The sequence below is a fragment of the Copadichromis virginalis genome, linkage group LG20, assembly GCF_057382275.1.
Source record: "Copadichromis virginalis isolate Kocher_CV1m ecotype Utaka linkage group LG20, C_Virginalis_male_GT1.1, whole genome shotgun sequence".
Taxonomy (NCBI): domain Eukaryota; kingdom Metazoa; phylum Chordata; class Actinopteri; order Cichliformes; family Cichlidae; genus Copadichromis; species Copadichromis virginalis.
Genome location: NC_140637.1, coordinates 3,124,801 through 3,138,873, shown reverse-complemented (window position 1 = coordinate 3,138,873; position 14,073 = coordinate 3,124,801). Strand labels below are relative to the sequence as shown.

Sequence of the window (14,073 nt, the reverse complement as noted above, 5' to 3'; positions counted from 1 at the left end):
AGTGTTTTTGACAATTCTCATAGAATTCTTGAAATAAATGGTTGTCTCCCGCCATTTGTGACGCAGGTTTTCTTCTAAAATTGTGCATTCATTTTTTTGAAACTTTCTAAAGGCATTTGCCTCTGCTACATTACGTTCTACTTGACACTCCTCACTGACCTGATCGCTAATTATGCAGATAAAGCTTTACTTCAATTAAGACCATACACTTTCATTAAAATGAAATCCTAGTTTCGTGATCTATCCCCACATCCATTTTTCTTAACCGCTTGTCCAATTTAGGGTTACAGGGGGCTGAATCAGTTGTCGTAATGCGTGAGGCAGAATGCACTGTGGACAGTTAAGCACTCTATCACAGGGCTAATGGAGAAACAGACACTCATTCACACTTATATTCACAGCTACAGCCAGTTCAGTATCGCCAGTTAACCTAACGTCCATGTCTTTGGACTATGGGAGGAAGCCAGTGTACCCAGAGAGAACCGACACACGTACAGGGAGAACATGCAAGTTTATGTAGAAAGGCCTTAGATGGCCAATGAATTTGAATCCAAAACTTTGCTGTCAGGTGATGGTGCTAACCAATATACCACTGTCACTCATGTTTCATTTTTTCAATAATTACAGACATCATTTTTTTGCCCATCCCCCAAAAATATTATTTTGACATTTACTTAGTTTAATTGGTTGAGTTTTGTTTTTTTTAACAGGACATTTAACTGGGCACTGTCAATGGGAGGGAAGGTACCTGTATCTGAGGGTCTGGAGCATGCTGATCTACCAGATGGGACAGGGGAGTTCCTGGATGCCTGGTTAATGCTGGTGGAGAAGATGGTGAATCCAAGCACTGTGCTGGACTCACCCCATTCCTTGCCAGCTAAAATGCCTGGAGTTACACCCACCATGCCACAGTTCAGTGCCCTAAGGTTCCTTATTGTCACCCAGAAGGTCAGTATTAACTAAAATAACCAATTTCTAAGTGATTTCTAAGAGATTTTGTCTTTTGAAAAGATGAAAGAGATGAGCATTTATACCTGTGTTTTCAAAAACAGTTGCTCAGTTGTATTTCTGCATTTTTAGTACTGTGCAGAGAAAAATGAAAAAGGATTGCAACAAATGTCCATGATCTTCATGCCCCCTAGAAATTCTTTATACTGTATTAATTTTTTTGTAGGCTTTAAATATGGTAGTTTTTTTTGTTTGTATTAATCTAAGGATTCTGTTGGTGTTTTATTATTGTAACACAGTTTCTCTTTCATAAAGGCTGCATTCAGCTGCATTCGCAATCTGTGGAATCGGAAGCCACTGAAGGTGTATGGGGGTAGGATGGCTGAATCCATGTTGGCTATTCTCTGCCACATACTAAGAGGGGAGCCTGTTATTCAGGAGCGCCTGGCAAAAGAGAGGGAGGGAACAGTGCGCCCAGATGATGAGGGAACCTCTGCCGGTTCGTTGGGACCTGGCACGACTCCAGGAGCATCTTCATCAAGTGGAGAGGCACCGCCAGTGAGTGGATCAACTTCTGGAGGGCCAACAGGAGGACCAGCTGATGATTCTACCAATTCTACGCCTCGCCGCGAGCCCCAAGTTAACCAGGCTCAGCTAACACAGGTATGTAGGGAAAGCTGTGGCAAATTGATCTTTCTCACCTGATTTTAGTCACAGTTTGGGGGACTGCCTCAGGAAGGGCATTTGGTGTAAAAAATCTACCAACTCAAAATATGTGGAACTTCTCACTGTAGTGACAGATATTTTTTTGGTTTGTTTTTCATAAGTTGTCTGATGTAACATTATTCCATTATATAACATTATTCCAGCAGCAATATTTTTTTTAGCTTGTTATGCTAGTGCTGCAGGTAGATGTGAGAGTACAGGTTAACTGCGTAATTTTATATCTAGATGCCGATGATTCTGGGTTTAGGAAATGTAACACCACCGCCACCACCCTGCAGCCAGAGAAAGGGAGAAATTGAGAAACAACTTGGAGAGAGTAAGGAAATGAAGGAAAGAGTCATATTGAAGAAAAAAATAAGGACTTGAGAGACAAATTTCAGTGCTATAATAATAGTGTTGGGACAAGGTTTGTTTGGGGGCTTGAGAGAGATTAGAGAGAGAATTTATAGAGGCCTCTGTCATGTTTCAGAAAGAATGACTTTTTTTTTTCTCCTTCAGCATGCAAACTAGTTTGCTATCACTCACTTATGTGACATTGTTATGTAACGTCCTTTTATAGTTTCTTTTTTCACAACCTCATCTCTCTCTGTCTTTCTGTGGTGTGGTGTTCCAGCTGATGGATATGGGTTTCTCAAGAGAACATGCCATGGAGGCTCTACTGAACACCAGCACCATGGAGCAGGCCACCGAGTACCTCCTTACACACCCTCCTCCACTTCTTGGTGGAGCAGTAAGAGTAAGCTTTATACACAAAAACACACACACAGTACTTTAGTCCTTTACAATGTTTGAGAGAGACTTGGGTAGCTAACATTGTTGCTCTTATTCCATCTAGGATCTAACTATGTCCGAAGAAGACCAGATGATGAGAGCAATTGCCATGTCACTCGGGCAAGAGGTTAGCATGGAGCAGCGCTCCGACTCTCCTGAGGTGTGTTTCTTTTTTCGAGAAAAAAGCGTAGTGCTTTTTATTTGTTTTTGTTTCTAATGTCTCTGTAAAGCACTTTGAATCACCTTGTTGTTGAATTGTGCTATACAAATAAACTTGCCTTGCCTTGCCTAGTGTAAAACATTTTTTGTTCATTGAAACTGAATGAAGGATTAGTTTACTGTTTAGCTAAATAACTGTTGATCGTTGGTGTGTCTCCTTTAGGAAGCAGCACGACGGCGAGAGGAGGAGGACAGAAGAGCCAGGGAACGGGCAGAAGAGGAGGAGGCACGATGCTTGGAGCGCTTCATGGAGGCTGAGCCACTGGACCCCCAGGAGCTACATGCCTTCACTGACACCATGCTGCCTGGCTGCTTCCATCTTTTGGATGAGCTACCTGACACAGTCTACCGACTGTGCGACCTGCTAATGACTGCCATAAAGAGAAGTGGCCCTGAATACAGGGATCTCATCCTTGGCCAAGTTGTCCAACAGGTCAGTAGATGTTAATACTGTAGCCTGCTCTACAAGTTTATTTAAATTTAAAATGCAGGTTTTTCATGGACTTGAAAAAGGTAGGCAAGTCTCTTACTTTGAACCTTCTCAGGTGGAATGTTGTTAGTACATTTTGAATGCAGGTAAGGCAGTAATGCAGTTCATAAGCACCTCTGTACATTTGAAAGATGTGATTGTCGTCACTTCTTTTAAAAAAGAAAAGTTAAGCATCATAGTGACCCTAACAATAGCCATTTGTACACTTGTATAAGCCTGATTGTTGACATGTTGTGTGTAGGTGTGGGAGGCAGCAGACGTGCTGATCAAAGCAGCTGAGCCGCTGACTACCAGTGACACAAAGACGGTGTCTGAGTGGACCAGGCAGATGGCCACACTGCCCCAGGCCTCCAAGCTGGCAACACGAATTCTGCTGCTCACGCTGCTCTTTGAGGTACCAGAATTTTAGGTTCTTGTCATAGAATGTTTATCCATACAGTGCATTTGAAAAGTGTTAGGCCCGCTTAAGGTTTCTACATTTTGGATTATTACAGACTCCTTAATCAATTCTTTGCTACAAATGTTTTATTTGAAAATGGCAGAAATTCCAATTACAGAAGCATTTTTACACTTTAACACCATATGGTCTTTAAGTATTTCTTAAACTGGATTGAAGAAGACGTGCGCCTAAGTGAATTCATTGGACAGAATTGGAAAAGGCACACCTTGTTATGGAAAACCTCAGTTTAATGGTTTATGTAAGTGAAAAGCAATCCATTACGTTGAGAGACCTGCAAGATTAGATTATCTCTAGGCACAGATCTGGGCAAGGATAGAAATACATTTTTGCAGTATTTAATTATCCTAAGGCACAGTAGGCTCATTCATTTTTAAATGAAGGAAGCAACCACCACTACCAAAAACAACCCAAGCCCCAGTGGCCACTGAATATTAATCCAAAGTTCCTTTATGAATGAATATGGATGAAAAATGTATTGGATGACAACCATTGGTTAGAGCATTCCACCATTAAAGCCTTTATGGTATAGTAGTCACACGGGCATGACTCCTCAATGAAAGGCAAATGCCAGCAAATTCGTCTTTCACACAACATAAAGATTGAACTCTTGCCACATTTCAGATTTTGTGTTTATGAATCACACTTCATTAAAGTGAAACAAAACATAGATAATGTAATCTTAGGTAATACCATTCCACAAAAAAAACCCCATAATACTATCCTTACAGTGACACAGATTGAGTGCATCATTATGCTTTGGGAATGATGTTTTTAGGGAGGATTTTTAGAGACAAAACGGTTGTGCTTGTGCAATGCTTCCAGGAATAAGAGACACTTGGAAAAGGAACGTGGGCCGAGGTTATAGGACCGTTCCAAGAATATTATTTTGTTTTTGTTCTTTTGGGGGGCTGTCCATGTTACAAAAGTGTTTTTACCAAGTACTAAGTTGCGGCGGCATTTATGTACACGTTTTTCTTTCTTTTGTTTAAATAGATTAGGAGGAAGTTCTGAGACTAGGCAAGATTGTTTTTATAGTGTGCTTCACTATGTCTGAGAGTTCAGACTCATTTTTCCTCATCCTCTCACTCTCTGTACTTCATGCACAGTGATTGTTGAAAAGCACAAAGAGTTTGATGAATTCATGAATTTTTTTTCTCTACATCAAATCGAGGCATATTTTGGAAGACATGACACATTGTCCTCTCATGTACCTTTTATAGCGCCACATACAAACAGCAATTTGTCATAGAGGAAGCATTACAGTTTCACGCTTTGGTGCGGCTACAAATCATGCAACATGCACACTGTGCCCCAGTTCATCTGAAGTGAACCAGGGAAGGGTATGCACAGTGTCCTTAAGTCCTTTGTACACCTTAAGATGAGTCTGAACAGTAATGTTGAAATCTTATAAGGGTTTGAGTAGACAAATGAAGTGTCGCTGATTACCTATGCATCTCATGGAATTACTTGTTTTCGTTTTCTGTAGGAACTAAAGCTGCTGGGTGCCAGAGTGATTGAGAACAGTGGAATTCTTGATTTGCTCATAAAGCTGCTCGAGGTTGTGCAGCCTTGTCTGCAAGCAGCTAAAGAACACAAAGACATCCAGACACCGAAGTGAGTTTTGCACACCCCTACAAAGATCTTATCACTTGCAAATATGACACCAGCTTTTCATCATCATAGCGCTGATATGTTTTTGTGATGACTTTTTTCTGCAGATGGATCACACCAGTGCTGTTGATCATTGATTTCTATGAAAAGATGGCAGTCTCTTCAAAGCGCCGGGAACAAATGAACAAGGTAAAAAAAAAACAACAACACAAAGCCAAAACAAAATGTAAAAAACACAGCTACAAATTATAGTAGTGAAGTAAAAAATGAAAAGATCAGCCTTGGCACAGCAATAAAAATGAGTATATATGAGGGTAAGGGTGGGGGGAAGAGCAGCATTTTGCTTGTATACATATTGATTACTCTTGGATTTCTTTATTAGAGTCTTGTGTAGAATTAGCTATAACTATACACAAAGGTATTTTTACAGGTAATGAGTGTATAGGAATTGGACAACATGTATGTAATCCTGTACAAACCTTTATCCACAAATACTGATTTAAGTTGTTGAGTTTGTTTGTTTTTAAATTTATATCAAGATTTCTTGCATAAACTTTGTTGGAGGGTATTTGTGTTATTCTGCTACATCTCTCTTGTACAGTTATGAACAATTTGTCTTGGTTGCCTTCTAGTATTTGCAGCCAAATGGGAATAACTGGCGATGGTTTGATGACCGCTCAGGCCGTTGGTGCAGCTACAGTGCTTCCAACAACAGTACCATTGATTCAGCATGGAGGGCTGGAGAGAGCAGTGTCCGCTTCACAGCTGGACGGCGGAGATACACTGTGCAGTTTAACACCATGGTGCAGGTATACATATTCCTTTTATATTTTTCCAGAGAATATCCCTTTTTAAGGTTAATTGTGTTAATAGACTTGGCTGGTTCCCTTTTCTAACACAACTTTATTGGGCAGGTAAATGAAGAGACCGGTAATAGGAGGCCAGTTATGCTCACTCTTCAGAAAGTGCCTCGCATCCCCAAGCCTTCCAAAACTGGTAGTGTTACGGATTCTGAGCGAGAGGAGAGCGACCGGGGCAAAGTGGAAGAAAGCCAGAGCGATTTAGATTCGGGAACAGCAGTGGAGATGAACGCTCCTAAGGATGATACCAGCCAGCTGAAGGAGGCGACATCTGGCCCCTCATCTTCCCTGGAGTCTGACTACTCTCAGGGATCTGATATTGTTGTGCAAGGCCTAACTGAGGACATGACCACCGTTCTTATTCGGGCCTGTGTCAGTATGATTAGTGTCCCTGTGGACCCAGACACCCTTCATGCTACACTGCGTCTCTGTTTGCGCCTCACACGCAATCACCACTATGCAATGATGTTTGCTGAGCTGAAGAGCACACGGATGATTTTGGGGTTGACACAGAGCTCTGGCTTCAATGGCTTCACACCACTGGTTACTCTGTTGTTCAGACACATCATAGAAGATCCAGCCACACTGCGACACACCATGGAGAAGGTAAATCTAGTTTCATACTGAAACTTTAAATAAAACTCAACATGTTTAAAAGCTTCTGGTATTTAAACTATAGCATCATTTAAACTATATTGTCTAATAACATAAGCCAATTTTTGTTGTAACAGGTGGTGAGATCAGCAGTAACAAGTGGAGCAGGTAGTACCACATCAGGAGTAGTATCAGGCAGCCTTGGTTCCAGAGAAATCAATTATGTGCTTCGTGTCCTGGGGCCGGCTGCCTGCCGTAACCCTGAATGTTTTACTGAAACTGCTAGCAACTGTATCCGCATTGCTCTACCTGCACCTCGTGGAGCTGGCACCAGTAAGTGTGCAAACTTCTCCAATATGTGAAGTTTCTTTTTAAGTAAATTAAAAATAATTGAGCTATAATACACATTGCTTCCTGTAATATATGTTCTTTGCATACATTCTTTTTCCTCCAGCTTCTGACGATGAGTTTGAGAACCTTCGAATTAAGGGACCTAATGCTGTGCAGCTGGTGAAAACCACTCCTCTGAAACTATCACCATTACCACCGATCCCTGACACCATCAAAGAGGTCATCTATGACATGCTTAATGCTTTGGCTGCCTACCATGCTCCTGAAGAACGTAAGACATTTTAACAAGATATTGACTTGAGAAATTTTTGTGTAATTTGCACCAAAAGTCGTTTGAACATTTCGGGTATTAATGCATTTGTGTGTGTCTCAGCCGAGCGTCCAGAAGAACGTGCAGCAGCTGTACCCGGTGGTCAAGACCTTTGCCAGATTTTGCAGGATGTTGGTGATGATGTTTACCAGCAGTATCGGCTCACCCGGCAAGGAAGTGACTTTGACTCCCAGTCTGCATTCCATATCAACGTGAGTCTTCAGTGACATATAATCCTATTGTGCATGTGCACTGGAGTGTGCCATTTGTATCTGTTTCTAAGTTGATAATAAAACCATTTCTTCTTTTCAGAGTCAAGTATTTGCTGCTGATGGAGGCGTTGCAGAGTCTTCCCAGTCTGGTACACCACAAGGAGAAGGTGAGACTAAAAGCTCTTAACACCTGCGAATAGAGAGTTTTCTTATTTTAAGTGCAAAATAAATCGCAGGGCTGAAACATTGCCTCATGTGAATTCGGTGAACTTCACTGTGAACTCACTTCTTTTTTTTTTTTTGCCTGTCCCATTTGGTTCTTTAGCCGTCAGAATTGTTGTCTGAAGACCAACAAGGATACCCAACGGATTTACTTTGCCAAATGGATCATCACGGCCTTGCCGTATTGGTCCATTTGATCAACCTTTGTTGTTATTGTTTATTTTATTTTCACTTGTTACAGATGGGACAGACATGACTGAGGGATAGGAAAGGGAGAAAGAAAGATGAAGGGAAAGAAAAACAGAAGGGAAGAGGGACAGTGAGAAAGGGCACTTAAAAAGAGAAACAGGAGAAAAAAATCTCCTGGATCACCTGTTGAGAGAAAAAGAAGAAAAAACAAGCAAAAAAAAAACAGAGCAACATACTAAACACAACACTATCATCTTAATCTAGCTAAGTGTAAACAGCAGTAAACACTAAATATTGAATGTTGTTGTGCAGCAAGCAGGACCGACAGCGCATAATGTGCTTGGAAATAGCAGCCAATAGAGGTGTAGTTTATGTCTATGAACAGTGAACACCCGTGTGCACACCTGTGTGGATCAGCGCGCTTGTATTCAAAAGGTTTCCCCATGTAATGGTCTGCTAGAGGATGTAGAGAGCCATAGCCCCGTCCCCCAGGGCATGAAGCAGGCATGGAGATCCAGCCTCCAGACATCCAGAGGCCCCAGAGTGCGAGAGCCCAAGGAGGACCACCGGAGGGGCATCCGTGCCACCCTCCTAGGAAGAACTGAGAGCCCCAGATGAGGGGTCACCTAGTAGCCACGGAGCAGAAGCCAGAGGGGGCTGCAGTGGGAGATAGGCCTTTGGAGGGCCTGGGAGTTCCCAGAGAGGTGGAGTCTAAGACCCGACCTGACCTATAGACACAGACAAACAGGCACACACAGACACAAACATGCATTCCCACCCTCATGCACACATATACAAATACTCAGCACTGACTCAACGTAGGGATAGACATACATGGACACTGTACACACAATCACACTCCCCAAACAAACTCTATACCCCGGGTCCAGGTACCCTCACCCCTGGAGGGGGAAACGGCACCTAGACCCAGGAGATGTTACCCTTTCCCCCGGGGTGGAGGCAAGCAGACAGCCCCAGGCTCCGCAGCAGCAGAGAGGCCCCGCATCCCAGATCCCAATCGGACGACCAACACCTCCTCCCAGCCCCCCCGCCCCGATGGCCAGCAGAGAACAGGGGTGTGTGAAGACCCCAAACCTCCCTCCTCTCGCTCATGTGTAGTGTTGTCTCGCTCATGTGTAGTGTTGCTGCGTGTTGTTCTAAGGTGCACTTAAAACACGGGAGAGCATGGTGCTGCTGCCAGAGAGCAGCAGGTGTTAGCACGGCCCCTCAGTGTAGACACTGAGAACCCTCAGTGTCTACATGAATTTAAAATTGAGAGGTGGACACCGGCGCCAGAGGTGGGGTTGAATACACAGACCGTCCACTGGACGCCGTTAAGTGAGTTCAGTTTTATACAAGGCATAACTTATTGTGTTATGCTAACTTCCTCAGCCTCCACACCAGAAGAAATGCGGGAAGAGAAGAAGGAGCAGGAGGGAGAGAAGGGTACCACTTCAGATGAGAGTAAAGCAGCTAAGGTCAAGGCAAGCAAACCTCTCATGCCTACTTCTACCATCCTGAGACTACTGGCTGAGCTAGTGCGCTCCTACGTGGGAATCGCCACGCTAATCGCCTCCTACTGTTATACAGCTGGGCAGTCTGAGCTCATTAAGGAGGTGGGTAGCTGAACAAACTCTTCTCAGCCATTCACACATTGTATTCTCAAGCCTCTCAACTCATTTTGACATGCATGTATCCTAACAGGATTGCAGTGTCCTAGCCTTTGTGCTCGACCACTTGCTGCCTCACACCCAGAACTCAGAGGACAAGGACACCCCAGCATTGGCACGTCTTTTTCTAGCCAGCCTAGCAGCTGCTGGAACAGGCACTGATGCCCAGGTGTCCTTAGTGAATGAGGTAAAGGCTGCCCTAAGTCGAGCCCTAGCGATGCCAGAAGGTGCTGAAAAACATGCCAGGTAAATGGAATAGAAATGTCATACAACCCTGACTGTGTGTGGGGTTTTGTTATTGTTGTTGTTTGTTTTTTCTAAATCTATGCCAACCCATTTTCTCTCATCTTGGCAAACCTATTTTACAGGCTTCAGGCAGTGATGTGTATCATTAGCACCATCATGGAGTCATGCCCTTCAACATCCAGTTTCTATAGCACAGCAGCAGCCAAGACGCAACATAACGGCATGAACAACATTATAAGGCTCTTCCTTAAAAAAGGACTGGTCAATGACTTGGCACGTGTGCCACACAGCTTGGATTTGTCCAGGTATAAGATTAGCCTGAAAAATTAGCCAGTAGTTATCTGGTTTACCAGTTACTACTCATATAACTTAGGTTCACTTCTGTCATAATACATTTTTGTGAGTAGTTCTGTTTCAGAATCAAGTTGGTTTTTCAGCAGTTATTAATACTAAAGAAATTAATCTGAAAGGGCTCCTTATTTTCCCTTTGTGTCCTTTGCTTTAGTCCCAACATGGCCAACACAGTGAATGCTGCCTTGAAGCCACTGGAAACTCTCTCACGAATTGTTAACCAGCCTAGCAGTCTCTTTGGGGGCAAGGGAGGCTCCAGCAAGAACAAGACTGAACACGACCCTGTGGGCACTGCCAGGGACAGGGACAGCAACAGCAACACTCAGGACCAAGGTATCCACATGAGACAGATGAAATGCTTTAATAGCCTACTTTTCAAATGTATGATGCTCATGTGGGCCATCTGTTGTAGGAGAGTCGGGTGAGGCAGAGCCAGTGGATGGCAGCCACAGGGTCCAAGGAACAGACACTGATCTGATGGATGGAGAAACTGAGGGAGATGCAGTGGTCATTGCTGGCCAGCCAGAGGTTCTTAGCACACAGGCTATGCAGGTAAATAATGTATTAACATTGCATTACACACAACGCACACAATAGCTCAAACTACACTCAGATCCCCTGATCTGTAACATTTGTAATTAAAGGTCAGCACATAAGTGTGTGGATACCCATTCATTTTGTGCACCATGTGAAGGCTGACTGTGTATATCATTTCCTTTCCATGCAGGTAGAGAATGAGTTGGTGGATCTGATTGATGAGCTGTTGGAGAGAGATGCTGGCACTGTCAACAGCACAATTATAGGTAGGCAACTGGATTCATTTCAGGGGTGACAGTGAGTGTTGCTTGGCAATGAAAAGTATGGAGCAGTTCTCTGCACTGCTTGTGATAACTTAACCTTTCTGTAATAGGTGTAGGAAACAAGTCAGTGCATTGAAGCATTGGGGCGATTGTGGCTCAAGAGTTGGGAGTTCGCCTTGTAATTGGAAGGTTGCAGGTTCGAGCCCCGGCTCTGACAGTCTCAGTCGTTGTGTCCTTGGGCAAGACACTTCACCCATTGCCTACTGGTGGTGGTCAGAGGGCCTGGTGGCGCCAGTGTCCGGCAGCCTCGCCTCTGTCAGTGCGCCCCAGGGTGGCTGTGGCTACAATGTAGCTAGACATCACCAGTGTGTGGATGTGTGTGTGGATGGGTGGATGACTGGATATGTAAAGCGCTTTGGGGTCCTTAGGGACTAGTAAAGCGCTATATAAATACAGGCCATTTACCATTGAAGCACAAGCAGTGTTATTTATTTATTTATTTATAATTATGTATGATTTCAAACTGAGTTCACTCTTGATTACAAACAGGCAGAACAGCCCAGAGCTGATGTAGCGTTTGTTTGTTCTGTTGATTAGTTGGACGCAGTGGTGAAGATGAATCGCAAGAGGACGTGTTGATGGATGAAGCCCCCTCCAATATTAGCCAAGCATCAACTCTTCAGGCCAACCGGGAAGGTACAACATTTTGACAAAATGAACAGTTATAGATATAACTTCTGTTCCCGTTCAGTCGATTCACTCGGTACAACACATAAGTACGAGATATCACGCCCCTGTGTGACCTGGGGAATGTTGCCATTCCCCTGGTGGAATGAGCTCTCGCAGCCCGGGGGCAAAGCGAGACCCTTGGTACGCCAGTGATATAGCTTCTATAATCCAGTGAGACAGTCGCTGTTTAGACAGAGCTCTACCTCCTGGCTGGATTAGCAAAGCAGACAAACAACTGGTCACATAAACGCACATTCTGAGTGCACTCAATGTCGGTATGTAGCACATGCACTGCGCACAAAATGCATCCTCCTCTGCTCCTTAGATGCAAAAGAAATGGAGCAGAAGCTGAAATTCCATTGAGCTGTAAGCTGCAGGAATGACCTTTGGCATTTAGGCACAATATGATTTTGAAGCCATCAGGAGAGAACTGTGTGCAGGAGGGATGCACAGACGGAGCATGAAGGTCAGAAACCAAAGCGAAAAGCAATGCAGTCTTTTATATGAAAGAAATTTCACATACTCAACGGGTTCAAAGGGGGGGCAGCAAAGGGCTTCTAGCACCAAAGACAAGTCCCATTCAGCGACACTGGACCTAACCATGGGTCTCAGCTGGTGAACCCCAGCTTAAATATAAACCTTATAAACCTTAATTGTAGAAAACGAAAGGGCCTTATCCAGCAGCTCCTTAAGTAATGTCAAAACATCCACAATAGAGCTTGTGGATCTATAACAGTCCTAGTCGTGATCATAGATGCCATCATGCCCAAAAACCATAGTATCATTTGGAAATGTAGTCTGCATATGAGCTGAAACTGAGCGAGGCTGCAATGAAACAAAGCCACTATGTGCTGCGACAAATGTGTGTGACTGGAAAGCTAGCATATTTCCAAACCGAGGAAAGAAATCTGCTAAATGTCGATTAGCGTTGGGTTACTTAACTTAATCCCTGGTTCTTTGATAACAGAGTGAGGTGTTTTTGAAAGTTCATAGAGAAACTCAGTGACAGCTGTGTCGCTCTGGAGCAAGCGACAAGAGCCCAGTCACATAGATGAGCTAGGATGCGGACGCCCCTCTTTCTGAGGGGGGCTAACGATGACTCTGCGCATTTGTTAGGAGGCACATTTGACTTGACCTTGTTAAGGAGAGGTGTCAGTGGGCTGTCTGCAGGAACCAGCGACTCTAGCTCTCCCAGGCACATCGCCTATAACGTCTAGAGCAAGGGTGTCAAACTCAAATACACAGTGGGCCAAAATTCAAAACTGGAACAAGGTCGCGGGCTAACGTTAATATTTATGGAAAAAAAAAAATCTTCCTCCAGATTTAAGAATGAATCTCTTCTTATGGACTCAAACAAGTTTTGCTGAAAAACTGAATATGGAACAAGCAAAGCTTAATACTAAACAATATATATATTAGCTGTATAATACTAGTAGGCCAGCTCTAATAGTAATTTGGTATGGCTTCGCGGGCCAATTGTAATTAGGCTGCGGGCCAAATCTGGCCCACGGGCCAGAGTTTGACACCTATGGTCTAGAGCATAGTGACGGGGCTCATGACGCGGACAGTGCCAGCCTGAGCATGATAGATCTTGTTCAACTGCGATGCGGAGAATCTGCAGTGCTTGGACAGCAGAGTTGCAGGGTCACCGACACGATGGTTGTGGGACAGGGCCAGGTAATCAGCCAGGGAAGACTCCATAGGAGGTGGGTTAACAAAGCCAGCCTCCTCAGCGCCTTCCAGCTCTATGTACTGTCAATAGTAATGCACAGTGACGCGTTTCCATGATGCGGTTAGCTTGGAGACAAATTCTGGGAACATGGCTAGCACCACCAGGGGCAGTTAAGCTAACTTCAAGCAGCAGACAACAGAGCTAACAAGCAGCAGCAAGCTGCAACTATGCAGAATTGTTTTAGCGAGGTGAAGAGCATAACAGCTGAGGGATGACTGATGTAAAGGGGTATATGTGCAGGCAGGGTCATGCACATGTCATCACAGGTCATCTGTGTGCCTTTAAGGAGTGAATAAAGGTTTCTCTAGCTAGGACACGTGGGGTGTGATATCTCATACTTATGTGTTGTACTGAGTGAATTGACTGAAAGGGAACACTATTGTTCTGTTATTTGTTGAGATGTACATGTAAAGTATTGACGGGCTCTTCCATCAGACTCCATGAACATCTTAGAACCAGAGGATGAGGAGCACACACAGGAGGAGGATTCTAGTGGCAGCAATGATGATGAAGACAGCCAAGATGAAGAGGAGGAAGAGGAAGAAGAGGAGGAGGAAGATCAGGTAGGGGTTAATGCAGTGA

At 44.0% G+C, this 14,073-nt stretch overlaps 1 protein-coding gene across 12 annotated transcripts in view; it reads left to right on the top strand.

Moving 5' to 3' along the window:
* huwe1 (HECT, UBA and WWE domain containing E3 ubiquitin protein ligase 1) overlaps positions 1-14,073 on the top strand; it is a 51,888-nt gene that overhangs the window by 21,305 nt on the left and 16,510 nt on the right. For all 12 annotated transcript variants that reach the window (XM_085444576.1, XM_085444571.1, XM_085444575.1 and 9 more), the window contains 22 exons: positions 711-948; positions 1,264-1,611; positions 2,288-2,410; positions 2,510-2,605; positions 2,828-3,097; positions 3,396-3,548; positions 5,101-5,228; positions 5,333-5,414; positions 5,858-6,034; positions 6,140-6,691; positions 6,817-7,012; positions 7,134-7,301; positions 7,404-7,552; positions 7,653-7,719; positions 9,356-9,579; positions 9,668-9,879; positions 10,002-10,184; positions 10,385-10,563; positions 10,643-10,782; positions 10,958-11,033; positions 11,628-11,726; positions 13,927-14,054. In XM_085444576.1, the coding sequence (XP_085300702.1) occupies positions 711-948; positions 1,264-1,611; positions 2,288-2,410; positions 2,510-2,605; positions 2,828-3,097; positions 3,396-3,548; positions 5,101-5,228; positions 5,333-5,414; positions 5,858-6,034; positions 6,140-6,691; positions 6,817-7,012; positions 7,134-7,301; positions 7,404-7,552; positions 7,653-7,719; positions 9,356-9,579; positions 9,668-9,879; positions 10,002-10,184; positions 10,385-10,563; positions 10,643-10,782; positions 10,958-11,033; positions 11,628-11,726; positions 13,927-14,054 (3,988 nt within the window). The remainder of the gene's footprint in view (positions 1-710; positions 949-1,263; positions 1,612-2,287; positions 2,411-2,509; positions 2,606-2,827; positions 3,098-3,395; positions 3,549-5,100; positions 5,229-5,332; positions 5,415-5,857; positions 6,035-6,139; positions 6,692-6,816; positions 7,013-7,133; positions 7,302-7,403; positions 7,553-7,652; positions 7,720-9,355; positions 9,580-9,667; positions 9,880-10,001; positions 10,185-10,384; positions 10,564-10,642; positions 10,783-10,957; positions 11,034-11,627; positions 11,727-13,926; positions 14,055-14,073) is intronic.